Source organism: Chiloscyllium plagiosum, unplaced genomic scaffold, assembly GCF_037043375.1.
Source record: "Chiloscyllium plagiosum isolate Xiang-an unplaced genomic scaffold, Cpla_swu_hap1 HiC_scaffold_39, whole genome shotgun sequence".
NCBI classification, from domain to species: Eukaryota; Metazoa; Chordata; class Chondrichthyes; order Orectolobiformes; family Hemiscylliidae; genus Chiloscyllium; species Chiloscyllium plagiosum.
Window position 1 is genome coordinate 40,916,173 of NW_028270177.1, and position 15,367 is coordinate 40,931,539.

The 15,367-nt window shown below is 42.5% G+C and overlaps 1 protein-coding gene across 1 annotated transcript in view; it reads right to left on the reverse strand.

Moving 5' to 3' along the window:
* The window catches only part of adamts17 (ADAM metallopeptidase with thrombospondin type 1 motif, 17), a 686,029-nt gene that overhangs the window by 605,531 nt on the left and 65,131 nt on the right, over window positions 1-15,367 (reverse strand). The window contains exon 4 of the mRNA XM_043677648.2: window positions 1,577-1,740. Within this exon, the coding sequence (XP_043533583.2) occupies window positions 1,577-1,740 (164 nt within the window). The remainder of the gene's footprint in view (window positions 1-1,576; window positions 1,741-15,367) is intronic.

Here is a 15,367-nt window from a genome sequence, read left to right on the forward strand (position 1 = left end):
ATCCTCAAAAAATTCCAGAAGATTAGACAAGCATGATTTCCCCTTCATAAATCCATGCTGACTTTGACCTATCCTGTTACTACTATCCAGATGTGTCGTAATTTCATCCTTTATAATAGACTCCAGCATCTTTCCCACCACTGAGGTCAGACTAACTGGTCTATCATTTCCTGCTTTCTCTCTCCCACCTTTCTTAAAAAGTGGTATAACATTAGCCACCCTCCAATCCGCAGGAACTGATCCCGAATCTATCGAACTCTGGAAAACAATCACCAACGCATCCACGATTTCCCGAGCCACCTCCTTCAGTACCCTGGGATGTAGACCATCAGGCCCTGGGGACTTATCAACCTTCAGACCTAACAGTCTCTCCAACACCAATTCCTGGCAAATATAAATTCCCTTCAAGTTCAGGTCCTTCAGCCGCTGTTACCTCAAGGAGATTGCTTGTGTCTTCCCCAGTGAACACAGATCTGAAGTGCCAATTCAATTCTTCTGCCATTTCTTTGTTCCCCGTAATATATTCCCCTGTTTCTGTCTGGATGGGTTACTCTTCTGAGGATCAGTGTGGACTTGTTGGGCCGAAGGGCCTGTTTCCATACTGTCGGGAATCTAATCATGTTGAGGTTGTACAGGACATTATTGAGGTGCCTTCTGGAGTACTGTGTTCAGTTCTGGTCACCCTATTAGAGGAAGGATATTATTAAGCTGGAGAGTTTTCAGAAGAGATATACCAGGATGCTGCTGAGAATACAGGATTTGAGTTATAAAGATAGGATGGAAGTTTTCTCACTGGATCGTAAGAGGTTGAGGGGTGACCTTATTGAGGTTTATAAAATCATGAGGAGTATAGATAAGGTGAATGGCTTTTCTCTCGGGTGGGGGATTTCAAGACTGGGGAGCATATTTTTAAAATGAAAGGAGAAAGATTTTTAAAAAGACATGAAATTCAACTTTTTATTTTACACAGAGTAGTTAGTGTATGACATGAACTTCCAGAGAAAGTGATGGATGCAGGTACGTTACAACATTATAAAGACATTTAGATAAGTACATGAATAAAAAAAATGTTTGGAGAGATACGGGCCAAGGGCAGGCAGGTGGGACTAGTTTAGTTTTGAGGTTATGGTTGGCATGGACTGGTTAGATCAAAGGGTCTGTTTCTGTGCTGTATGACGGACTCTAAATTGCAATGTTACTCATGTTGCATCAGTACTTCAAAATACTGAATTAGCTGTAGAGCGATTTGGAATGGTAAGGTTCTGAAAAGTACAGTAGAAACAAAATATATTTGTTTTCATTTTGTTGAATATTTTTAATAACCTGGAATCCTATTTTTCATGAAGAACCTGTCCAGTTTCATTTTCCAATTCATTGACAGACTCTTCCTTCAGCAATTACACGGAGACAAAGCGGCCAATCTCAGCAATTAATTCAAAGAACAGGTGGAAGAATCTGGCTTTATCACGCAGAACCACATATTCAGCACTCCTGAACAAGGCGCCGGTGGTCTACCCCATTGGGAAACGGGATTATGCTTTCATTGACTATACTAACAATGACAGATTTAACCTACCATGTTCATGACAGTCAGTATGAATCGTTGAGCAGCCTCTGCACCATGATATTCAACCATGTCAGAATCTGCCACCACTAACGTCTCCACTGTGTATTCATTGGTTAATCGAATGGCATTTCTTCTAGGCCGCCAACCATCAGCTTTCTTCAGTCTCTTTCTTCCTAAGATGGAATGTTAATACATTACTTGTGTAACTAAACCAAGCATTCAGAAATCAAAACAAAAATCAAAACATCAAGCAACCTATTAACCTCATCATTGCAGCTGTCATCTGATCAGATGAGAGTGGATCAATAGCATTTATAACGTAAACTGTTGGCTTTTTTTGTATGAAATACACAAGTATATAAGAGTAAGTGAATTTTACAGCATGAAAACAGACGCTTTGATTCAACCAGTCGGTGCTGACCATAACTCAAAACTAAACTAGTTCCACTTACCTGCATTTGGACCATATCCCTCCAAAAATTTCTTATTCATGTACTTACCCAAATGTCTTTTAAATGTTGTAACTGTACCCACATCCACCACTTCCTCCTGAAGTTCATTTCATGCATGAACCACATAACATAAAGTTATTCCTCATGTCTTTTTAAAATCTTTCTCCTTTCATTTTAAAAATATGCCCCCTTCTCTTGAAATCCCCAACCAAAGGGAAAGACACCTGCCATTCACCTTATCTATATCCCTCATGATTTTACATACCTGAATAAGGTCAACCCGCCTAAGCTCTAGTGATAAAACTCCTAGACTATCCAGCCTATTTTTAACTACCCAAAACCTCCATTCCAGGCAACTTCCAGGTAAACCTGCTGAGCCCTCTTCAACTTATAAAATCTTTCTATAACAGGCTGACCAGAACTAAACAGTACTCCAGAAGAGCTGAAAATGTGTTGCTGGAAAAGCGCAGCAGGTCAGGCAGCATCCAGGGAACAGGAGAATCGACGTTTCGGGCATAAGCCCTTCTTCAGGAATTCCTGAAGAAGGGCTTATGCCCGAAACGTCGATTCTCCTGTTCCCTGGATGCTGCCTGACCTGCTGCGCTTTTCCAGCAACACATTTTCAGCTCTGATCTCCAGCATCTGCAGACCTCACTTTCTCCTCAAGTACTCCAGAAGAGGCCTCACCAACATTCTGCACAACCTCAACATGACTTCCCAACTCCTGTACTCAAAAGGTCTGAGCAATGAAGGCAAGTGTGCTATATTTCTTCACCACCCTGCCTACATGTGTTGCAAACTTCAAATAATTATGTACCTGAACCCCGAGGTCTCTCTGTTCTATTATACTACTGTCCTGCACGTGTTTGTTTTACCAAAATGCAATACCTTGCATTTATCTAAATTAAACTCCATCTATCACTCTTCAACCCATTCACCCAACTGATCAAGATCTGTTTGTAATCTTAGACAACCTTCCATACTGTCCACTATAATCACGATTTGGAGATGCCGGTGTTGGACTTGGGTGTACAAAGTTAAAAATCACACAACACCAGATTATAGTCCAACAGGTTTAATTGGAAGCACACGAGCTTTCGGAGCGACGTTCCTTCATCAGGTGATTGTCAATCACCTGATGAAGGAGCGTCGCTCCGAAAGCTAGTGTGCTTCCAATTAAACCTGTTGGAACTATAACCTGGTGTTGTGTGATTTTTAACACTATAATCACCAACTTTAATGTCATCCACAAACTTACTAACCATGCCTCCTGTATCCTCATCTAAATCATTTATATAAATGACAAACAAAAGTGGACTCAGCACCAATCCCTGTGGAACATCACTGGTAACAAACCTCCAATCCAAAAAACAATCCTCCACCACCACCCTCTGTCTCCTGCTGTTATGCCAATTTTGTATCCAATTGGCAAGCTCATCCTGAATCCCACGTGATTTAACTTTACTAATTAGTCTACAATGCGGAACATAGTCAAAAGCTTTACTAAAGTCCAAGTAAGCAACGTTTACCACTCTGCCCTCATGGATCCTCTTGGTTACTTCCTCAAAAACTCAAGTTTGTGAGACATGATTTCCCTCGCACAAAACCATGCTGACCATCCCTAATTATTCTTGCCTCACCAAATACACAAATCCTATCAGGCAGAATCACAAACAAATTACACACCACCAGAGTCAGACTCTCAGGTCTACATTTCTCAGATTACTACTTAAATCCCTTCCTAAACAATGGCACAATATCAGCCACTCTCCAGTCATCTCTAATTACGGATGACAAATATTTTTGCAAGGGGCCCCTCCCCAACTTCCCACAACATTCTGAAGTAATACTCGATCAGCTCCAGGAGATTTATCCACCTTTATATTTTCTAAGGCGCCCAAGCATGTCCTCTTCTGTAATGTGAACTGTTTTCAAAACATCAATATTTATTTCCAAGTTTTCCAGCCTCCATTCCTTTCTCCACAGTAAAAACTGACACAAAATACTCACTTAATATATCTCCCATCTCCTGAGGTTCAACAGAAAGATGACCTCTGATGTTTAAGGGGACCTGCTCTCCCTTGGGAATCTGATTTTTGAGTTAGTAACCTGCAGGTTTTTTGCGTATCTGAAGTTATTAATTGTATTAATTGAGGCTATAAATGCAGAGCTGTCCAGGAGTCAAGATGACTGATCTCCAACAACCATCTTCCTATGTGCCAGGTATGACTCCAACCAGCAGAAAGTTTGCCTACGAATCCGACTGATTCCAAATGATTCCAGCTTTACCAAGGCCCCTTCATACCACAGTCAGTCAAATGTGGCCTTGATGTCAAGCCTGTCACTTGCACCTCCCCTCTGGAAGTTACAGCTTTTGTTTATTTTTGAACCTTTTTGGAGGTCAGTCATCTCAACTCCTCAACACCTCTGCACGAGTTCTTCAGGGTAGCATCTTGGCACAATAATCATCAATGACCTCCCCTTGCAAATGCTGGAAACCAGATTCTAGATTAAAGTGGTGCTGGAAAAGCAGTTCAGGCAGCATCCGAGGAGCAGTAAAATCGACGTTTCGGGCAAAAGCCCTTCATCAGGAATACAGGAAGAGAGCGCCTGAAGGGTGGAGAGATAAATGAGAGGAGGGTGGGGGTGGGGAGAAAGTATCAGAGTACAGTAGGTGAGTGGAGGAGGGGATGAAGGTGATAGGTCGGGGGGGAGGGTGAGGGCAGTCCTTGTTTTTAACCTGGTTGATTTTAACCCTACTGCGAATCCTCTTGCAAGGATGCCTGCCTTGAAGAGGTTTTCCTCCTCTCTCTACAAGAATCTCCGGGAGTCCCTCTCCCACTGCAACTCCCAGGTCATTTCCTCTGCCCTGAAGCTCTTCCTATCTGCCTATCTTCTTTTCCACCTATCCACTCCACCCTCACCTCCCACCCTGCCCCGACCTATCACCATCCCCTCCCCCAATCACCTATTGTACTCTATACTACTTTCTCCCCACCCCCACCCTCCTCTCATTTATCTCTCCATCCTGCAGGCTCTCTGCCTGTATTCCTGATGAAGGGCTTTTGCCCAAAATGTCGATTTTACTGCGCCTCGGATGCTGCCTGAACTGCTGTGCTTTTCCAGCACCACTCTAATCTAGAATCTGGTTTCCAGCATCTGCAGTCCTTATTTTTACCCAGATGACTGGAGGATAGCAAATGCTTGCCCTTATTCAAGAACACCTGCAAAGAAAAACCTGCGAACTACAGATCAGTAAGCCTAACAGGTTGTTAAGTTACTTGAGAAGATTCTGAGATAAAATAAACATGCATTTGGAAAGATAGGATTTGATTTGAAGTAGTCAGCATGGCTTTGTGAATGGGAGATCATGCCTCACAAATTTGTTAGAGTTCTTTGATGAAGTGACCAGGAAGATTGATGAGTGTAAACGTAGTCCATATGGATTTCAGTAAGGCCTTTGATAAGGCTCCACATGGTAGGCTGCTCTAGAAGGTTAAATCACATGAAATCGAGGGGAGCTGGCAAATTGGATACACAATTAGCTTAATGGTAGGAAGCAGAATACAATAGTGGAAGGATGGTTGTTGGACTAAAGACCTGTGACTGGTGTAGTGTCTCAGGGATCGGTGCTGGGCTCATTAATGTTTGTTATCTATATCAATAATTCGGATGAGAATGTACAAGGCATGATTAGAAGATTTGCTGATGACATTAAAATAGGCAGTATCATGCACAGTGAGGAAGGTTATCAGAAATTGCAGCAGGACCTTGATCTGCTGGGGAAGTGAGCCAAGAAATGGCAAATGGAGTTTAATATAGATATGTGTGAGGTCTTGCAATTTGGAAAGTCAAATCAATATAGGAGCTTCATGGTGAATGGTAAGGCCTTACGGAGTGTAGTGGAATTGAGGGTCACTGGGGTTCAGGTGCACAGTTCTCTGAAAGTGGAGTCACAGGTAGACAGGGCAGTGAAGGTGGCTTCTGGCACACAGGCCTTCATCAGTCAGGGCACTGAGTATAGAAGTTGGGAAGTTATGTTGCAATTGTACAGGACATTGCTGAGGCCGCCCTTGGAGTATTGTGTTCAGTTTTGGTCACCTTGCTATAGGAAGGGTGTTACTAAACCAGAAAGAATGCAGAAGAGATTTATACAGATTTGCCAGGACTCAACGGTCTGAGTTATAGGGAGAAGGTGGATAAACTAGGACTTTTTGCTTTACAAGACTGAGCGGGGGGGGGGGATCTTATAGAAGTATATAAGATCATGAGAGGCATGGATAGGGTGAATGCACTCAGTCTTTTTCCCAGGGTTGGAGAATCGAGGGCAAGAGGGCATCAGTTTAAGGTTAGAGAAGAAAGAATAAAAGGGAACCGGAGGGGTAACCTTTTTTATTTACATGGAGTGCGGCACCCTTTTGGAATAAGCTGCCAGCAGAAGTGGTTGAGGCACGTACATTAACAACATTTAAAAAGGCACTTGGACATATACACGAATAGTAAATGTTTAGAAGGATAGGATCATGTGCAGGGAAATGGGGTATTGACATTTTGGTCAGCATGGACCAGTTTGGGCCAAAGTGCTATACAACTCCATGACACTGCAAGAGTGTGATGACGTACTCCTCACTTGCCTAGATGGGTGCAGCTCCAACAACATTCTAGGACAAAGCAAAAAACTTTATTGGCACCACATCCTCAAACATCCCCTCCCACCAACACTCACCCTCAGTAGCAGCAATGTGTACTATCTACAAAATGTACTGTAGAAATTCATTAAAGATCCACATACAACACCTTCCCAATCCATAACCATGTAATCTAGAAGAGCAAGGGCAGCAGTTATATAGAAACACCATCACCTTCAAGTTCCCCTCCAGCTACTCCCCATCCTGACTTGGAAATACTGTATACCACTTTCATGAGGCAAGGAGCTGAGTGACCTGAGCAGAATCTAAACTGGGATTCAGTGAATAGGTCATTGCTGAGCAGGTGCTGTTTGAAAACACTATTGACAACACCTTCCATCACTTTAATGGTGATCGACAGTTTTCTATCATGAAAAAGACACCCTTAAGAGTATACTTTTACGTTTAGAAAGTGAGATTTCAAATGGGAGATTAATGGAAAAACATGGGTGCAGTTACCAAAGAATGCTTACTTACTAGTGTGGCCAACAGCCTAAGTAACTAGGCTCAAGGTAAAACTAGCCAAACCATATCTGCGAGCAAGGCCTGATAGAATACAAAAAGACCAAGGTTACCACAGGTCAAAAGCCAGCAGATATCAGCCCACACCCGTCTTGCATATTGAACAATGGGAAAGGTGTTATGACCCAACTCTGATTAAGAGGTACTCAGCCAGAACAATACAAAGAAACAGGTTGTGTGTTCCCCAGTTTCAGCCAGACACATTGGTATCAAAGGGTAATCATATCTTGGAAAGGGAATGGGTACACTCAAGATGACCTGGTCTAATGTCATATGCTGTGACCCTGCCTTTTGACTCCATTGGTTGAAGCCACAATATTCCAGAAGGGCTCAGAAGGGCCAATAAGAGACACATGGTGACCATTTCCTCAGCAACCACTCTACGCAAGACCTACTTTCGCACCAAGTCGACCGAGTGCACCCCTCAACAGAGCTTAGTGAAATGGATTCAGCCGCCCAATCAAGTTCACCATAGCAGGTAGATGTGTTTTCAGGCAGTAAGCCTAGATTGGGAAAAGGTTAACTTAATTTGTTATGTAAGAGTTGTTTCTTTAACTGGAGAACATTTGGAAAAAAAAAAGGTTTGTCTCATATAGTAACAACATTTTCGCAACACATTTTATGAGTAATAAACTGATCAAAGTCGCTGTATAAAATATTTCACAAGCAACATTTGGCATCCCTCGATAAGCAGTGAGAAAACACAGCAGGCCAGACAGCATCCGAGGAGCAGGACACCTGAAGAAGGGCTTATGCCCGAAACATCGATTCTCCTGCTCCTCGGATGCTGCCTGGCCTGCTGTGTTTTTCCAGCACCACATTTTTCAACTCTGGTCTCCAGCATCTGCAGTCCTCACTTTCTCCTCCTCGATAAGCAGTGACCCTAAGATGCTCTGAAGTTGAACACACCAGCCTTGTATTGTGAAAAATCCAACCTGAGCATGATTTAAGAGGTTGCTGCTTTATGTAACAGCCAGGGTTCGATTGGGAGAACGAGGATAGAGACAATCAACCAGTGGCCATAAACCAGGTGCTTTGAAAAGCAACAGGAACAAATGGTAGAATTCAAAAACTAGATTTGTTCAGGGTATGGGTAAACTTTAGAGTCAGCCACAAGGAGGGCTAAGACCTATCTCCTGAAGATTCAGATGGGTGCCTTAAACTTAGAAGCCTTGGATGGGGAATTTATGAAGGCCAGCCCCCCCAAACCCAACTGATTCCCATATCTATGGTGAACATAAGAGTGAGAACAAACAGGCAAGGAAACAAGTCAGGGACCCATGAAGTGGCGAGATCTAGGGTCAGGGACCCACGAGCAAGACAACAACAGGGCTAGATAGAAAGGGTGATGAGGTCTCACTAAAGGAATTCAGTGAGTTAGGCAGAAAGTTAAAAAGCAGGATCTCGAGGGTCATAATCTAGGCATTACTTCCCAAATCCAGCAATAGGAAGACAAATACAGCTCAATATTTGGCTAAAGAGCTATTGTGGGATGGAGGGAGTGATTCAGATATCTGGATCATCGGGATCTCCTCAATGACAGGTGGGATCTGTACAAAAAGGACAGGTCACACCTAAACTGGGGGCACACCAATATCCTTGCAGGGTTTGCTTGTATTACTTGGGAGGGTTTAAGCTGTGTGGCAAGGGACAGGAAGTGAAACATCAGGTCAACATGTTGAGAGAAGGTAGAGGTAGAGATGAATAGGCTGAAGGAGGAAGGCCAGTTTAATGAGTAAGGCGGAATAGTCTATTGAATAATTCAGGAGGAAAAAATAATAACAGGTTGCTGAAGTATATAGCTCAAATTAGCGTTCTTAATACAAATACAGAGTGTGTAAGGAACAAATGAAATGAGCTACAGGCACCGATTTAAATTATAAACTATGGCACAATAGCCATTACATAGCTGCAAGATGGTCAGGTCTGGTAACTAAACTTATCAGGTTGTAAGGTTTACAGGAAGGCTGGAGAAAACAGCATCAGGGATGAAGTAGCATTCCTGATTAAAAACAGAATCACTTCTATGGTGAGGGAGGATGAAATGAGGAGAAAGCACTCACTGGAGACATTATAGATGGTATTGAGGAATCAAAGTAACTAAAACCACAATAGGCATCAAATGTAGATTATATGGTAGCAACTCAAAAGTGCTAGATTTTATAAATGCTGAAATTAGGTAAACTATGTAGTAAAGGCAAAGTAATATTAATGGGGATTTTAATCTTAACTGACTAGGTGAGACAGTCAAGCACCTCTCAGAAAGACTATGAATTTCTAGTGTGACCAGGATAGTTTCCTATGGCAAATTGCCATGGATATGACAAGGCGACAGGCAATATTGGACTAGTAATGATTAGCCTGACTTAATTCATGAGCATTTGTCAAATTAGTGATCATAACATGATCAAATTTCATGTAGTATTTCTAAGAGATAAGCAAAGATCAGACACTAATATTTTGGATTTAAGTAAGGCAGACTTTAATGGGATGTAGCAGAGACTGTCTCTACTAAACTAGGATGCTCTGCTAATGGGTAAAATAACAAAGGAACTCTGGAGGTGTTCAAAGAAACATTTTATGCTGTTCAAAAGTAATTTGCACCCATGAGAAGGAAAAGCTCCACCTCACAAAAACAGCAGCTATGGACATCTGAAGTGGTAAAAGGCAGCATAAAATTAAAAGAAAGGGTTTATAAAAACACAAAGAACAGTACAGATCCCACAGAATGGGACATATAAAAACCAACAGAGGACCACAAAGCGGTTTACAACAACAGCCAAAAATATTATGCAAGGAAACTTGCAAGGGATAAAAAGACAACGAAAGGAGATTTCATAGTTTATATAAAGGAAAAACAGCCAGTTAAGAGTCCTATTGGTTCACTGTTTAGAGTGGGGATATTGTCAGTTACCATGGGAAATGAAAGACATTCTGAACCATTATTTTGCTTCAGTATTCACAGCTGCACTGCTCACCAGAAATCCCAAAGAAAGTAACAGAGAATCAGGGACAGGGTATAAATAAAATTAGCTTAAGTAAAGAATGGGAAAATTAAATGGAACTGAAGATTGCCAAAACCCCAGGACCTGACAGTTACCATCCACAAGTATTAGAGGTGGTAGGACAGCACATTGCCAATGTCCTCACCATAATCTTTCAGAGTTTCCTGGATTCAGGAGTTGAATCTCTGGATTGGAAATTTGCTCATGTCACAATACTCTTTAAGGAGGGTGAAAGGGAGAAACCAGGGAATTACAAGTAAGTCAGCCTAACATTTGTAGTCGGAAAACTGTTGAAGTCTATAAACAAACATACAATAACTAATCACCTTGAAAATTTTCAGTTAATTGGGGGAGTCAGCATTGATTCGTGAAGGGTAGCTCACGCCTAACAAACCTCTCATATTTTGTTGAAGAGCTAACAAGGGTGGTGGACACAGGTAAGTCAATAGATACTGTTTATATGGACTTCCAGAAGGTTTTTGATAAAGTCCCACACAAGACGCTATTAGCTAAGGAGAAAGCCCACAGAATGAGAATTAGCTTTTTATTAGAATTAGATTTTATTGTCACCTGTACTCAGGTGCAGAAGTACACTAGTACAGTGAAAAGTTTACAATATCCCCTTTCATGCCTCTTAGGTACAAAGTACGTAGGTACAAATTTTAGATACAAAAAGAGGAATAAAGAAAGGCAGTTGCATTTATCTCTGAAAGTTGCCACCCAGGTAAATAGTGCGGTGAGGAAGGCATATGGCGTACTGGCTTTTATTGGTAGAGGAATTGAGTTCCGGAGTCCTGAGGTCATGATGCAGTTGTATAAGACTCTGGTGCGGCCGCATCTGGAATATTGTGTGCAGTTTTGGTCGCCATACTATAGGAAGGATGTGGAGGCACTGGAACGGGTGCAGAGGAGGTTTACCAGGATGTTGCCTGGTATGGAAGGAAGATCATATGAGGAAAGACTGAGACACTTGGGGCTGTTTTCATTAGAGAAAAGAAGGTTTAGGGGTGACTTGATTGAGGTGTACAAGATGATTAGGGGGTTAGATAGGGTTGACAGTGTGAACCTTTTCCCGCGTATGGAGTCGGGTATTACAAGGGGGCATAGCTTTAAATTAAGGGGGGGTAGATATAGGACTGAAGTTAGGGGTAGGTTCTTCACTCAGCGAGTCGTAAGTTCATGGAATGCCCTGCCAGTAGCAGTGGTGGACTCTCCCTCTTTATGGGCATTTAAGCGGGCATTGGATAGGTATATGGAGGATAGTGGGTTAGTATAGGTTAGGTGGGCTTGGATCGGCGCAACATCGAGGGCCGAAGGGCCTGTACTGCGCTGTATTCTTCTATGTTCTATGTTCTATTACCTTACAGTGATTTATAGTGTAAGTTAAAAATAAGACCGAGTTAAAAGGATCAACATGACAGTATTGAGGGCAAATTACCTGACATGGATAGGAAATTAGTTGAGAGGCAAGAAACAGAGTTGGAATAATGGGTAAATACTCAAATTGGCAGAACATGATTAGTGGTGTCCTGCAGGCAACTGTGCTGTTGCCGCAATTATTGCCAATATTCATTAACAACTCGGATAATGGCATACAAAGTCAAATATCAAAAATTGCTAATGACACAAAATTGGGCAATATTGTAGATAGTATAGAGGAAGCATAAAAGTATTACAGGATATTGCTAGATTAGGTGAATGGGCAAAGATTTGGCAGATGGATTTTTAATATAGTCACGAGGTTATCCATTTCTGACCGACAAAGGATCGATCAGGGTGTTTGTTCTAGAACACACAAAGTAAAATACAATGAAGTCCAACAGGATTTGGGGATTCAGGTCCATTGCACTTTAAAATGCCACAAACAGGTGCACAAAACATCTAAAGGACTGGCGTACAGGGATACAGACATTATGCTTCAGTTATACAAAACCCTAGTTGGACTTCACAGCGTAATGAGCACAAATCTGGGCACCAGACATTAAAAAGGATTTTTTGAACCTGGTGAGAGTTCAACACAGGTTTACAAACATGATACCTGGTCTTCAGGGGTTAAGTTATGAGGAGAGATTGGACAAATCAGGCCTTTTTTCTCAAGAATTTAGAAGGTTAATTAAGGATCTTCAGGATGTTAACAGGGAAAGTCAAGATGAACTATTTTTACTGGGTGAAGATCCTAGAAGCAGGGGCATAAGTTTAAGAATTAGGTCCAGGGAATTCAGGAGAAATGTTATAAAGCACTTCTGTACACAGAGTACTGGAGATTTGGAACTCTTGCTCAAATGGCAGTTGATGTTCAATTGTTAAATTTAAATGTGAGATGGATAACTTTTTCTGAAAATTTCTTAAGCATGCATATCAAGGGATACAGACCTAAGGCAGGCACACGGAGTTAGTCCACATATTAGTCATAAGACCACAAGATATAGGAGCAAAATTAGGCCATTCAGCCCAGTGAGTCTGCTCTGCTATTTGATCATGGCTGATGTGTTTTTTTTTTAAAACTTATTCTCCTCATAGGTTCTTGATTGGTAAAAGGATCAAAAGTTATCAGTGACACATGACTCAGTGGTTAGCACTACTGCCTCACAGCAAAGACCGGTGTTCGATTCCAACCGCAAGTGACTGTCTGTGTGGAGTTTGTACATTAGATTCCCTACAGTATGGAAACAGGCCTTTCGGCCCAACAAGTCCACATCGACCATCTGAAGAGTAACCCACCCAGACCCCCACCCCACCCCGCCCCAACCACACAGACACTGGGACACATTCTCCCAGTGTCTGCGTGGACTTCCTCTGGCTGCTCCAGTTTCCTTCCACATTTCAAAGATGTGCAGTTAAGGCAGACTGGCTATGCTAAATTGCATATAATGTCCAGGGATGTGCAGGCTAGGTGGATTCGACATGTGAAAAGAGGCATTACAGGGTAGGTTTGGGGTGTCAGTCTGGATGGGAAGCTGTTCAGAGGATTGGTGTGGATTCAGTGGCCTGCTCCCACACTATAAGGATTGTGTGAAAAGTTCTGTGAAATTCTATCTCTGTCTTAAATACACTCACTGACCTGGCCTCCACAGCACACTGCAGCAATGAATTCCACAAATCAACCACCCTTAGGCTAAAGTAATTCCCCTCATCTCGATTCTGAAGGAGCACCCTTCATTCTGGAAAGGGCTGTGCTCTTGGATTCTAGTCTCTCCGCTACTGGTGAAAATATCTTCACCATGTCCATTCTAGCCAAGCCTCTCAGTAGTCTGTAAATTTCAATGCAATCTGCCCCATCCTTCTAAACTCCAAGTACAGCCCCATAGTCCTCAACTGCTCCTCATATGACAAGTCCTTCAGGCCCTGGGATCAATTCTTGTAAACCTCCTCTGGATTCTTTCCAATGCCAGCACATCTTTCCTTAGATACGAGGCCCAAACCTGCTCACAATATTCCATACACGGTCTGACCACAGCCTTATACAGCCTCAGCAGTACATCTCTGCTCTTATGTTCCAGTCCTCTTGAAATGAATGCCAACATTACATTTGCCTTCATAACCACCGAGCCTCCCCAACATACACATTAACCTTAAGAAAATTCTGAACTAGGACTCCCCAGTCCCTTTGTCCTTCAGATTTCCAAAGCCTTTCCCCGTTTAGAAAATAGTCTACACCTCTTCTTCCTACAGTGCTTAACCTTACACTTTCCCACATTGTATCCAACTGCAACTTCTTTGCCCACTCATCTAGCCTGTCCAATTCCTTCTGCTGCCTCCCCATTTCCTCAGTACTATCTGCACCTCCACCTGTCTTTGTGTTATTTGCCTTTGGGTCCTTGGTCCACATAGTTAACGTATAAAATAAATACTTGCAGTCCCAACACTGATTCCTGTGGATCTCCCTTAGTCATCAAAAAAAAAAGACCCCTTTATCTCTGGCTTCTGTCAGTCAGCCAGTCCCCTCTCCATGTAGTACCTTGCCCCTAACACCATGGCCTCTCTTCTTATTTATCTGGCACTTTGTCAAAGGCCTTTCAGAAATCAAAATAGATCACATCTGCTGGTTCCCCTTTACCTCATTTGCTTGTTAGGTAAAAACAATGACTGCAGATGCTGGAAACCAGATTCTGGATTAGTGGTGCTGGAAAAGCACAGCAGTTCAGGCAGCATCCAAGGAGCTTCGAAATCGACGTTTCGGGCAAAAGCCCTTCATCAGGAATGGCTTCATCAGCCCTGATGAAGGGCATTTGCCCGAAACGTCGATTTCGAAGCTCCTTGGATGCTGCCTAATTTGCTTGTTACCTCCTCAAAGAAATTTAACAGATTTGTCAGGCATAACCTCCCCTTGGCAAGGCTGTACTGACTCTGATGAAAGACATCAGCCTGAAACATCAATTTTCCTGCTCCTTGGGCGCTGCTGTGCTTTTCCAGCAATACACTCAACTCTGATCTTCAGCATCTGCAGATCTCACTGTCTCCTGTACTGACTCTGCCCTATTTTACCATGCATTTCCAAGTATTCAGCAATCTCATTCTTAATAATGTACTCCATAATCTTACCGATGACTAAGGCTAACCGGCCTACAGTTTCCTGTCTTCTGCCTCCCTCCCTCCCTCCTTAAACAGGGGTGTTACCTTAGCCATTTTCCAGTCCTCTGGGACCCTCCCTGACTCCATGATTCCTGAAAAGTCACCACCAATGCTTCAACAATCTCCTCAGCTACCTCCTTCAGAACCCGGGAGGTGTAGTCCATTCACTGCAGGTGATTTATCTACCTTCAGACATTTCAGTTTCCCAGTATCTTGTCCATAGTGATGACCACTGCTTCTCACCTCTGCTTCTGGACTCTCAAAGATTTGGTGTTGTTGGGGTCTCACTGCGAAAACTGATGCAAAGTACTTATTCAGTTCCTCTGCTATGATCTTATTGAATCACAGAACAGACTGAAGGGGCTGAATGGCTAACTCCTGTTCTTATTTCTCAAGCTATGAGAAAAAGATTGCAAAAATACTAAGTTAAGACGGGAGTTCGATGAGATGAACTAGGAAGTGGACAAAACAAAGAATAAAGCAATAGAGCAGGAACAGAGGAACCAGATGAATTAATTACACATGGACCAGTTCCAAACACAATGTGCAAAGATTCATCAG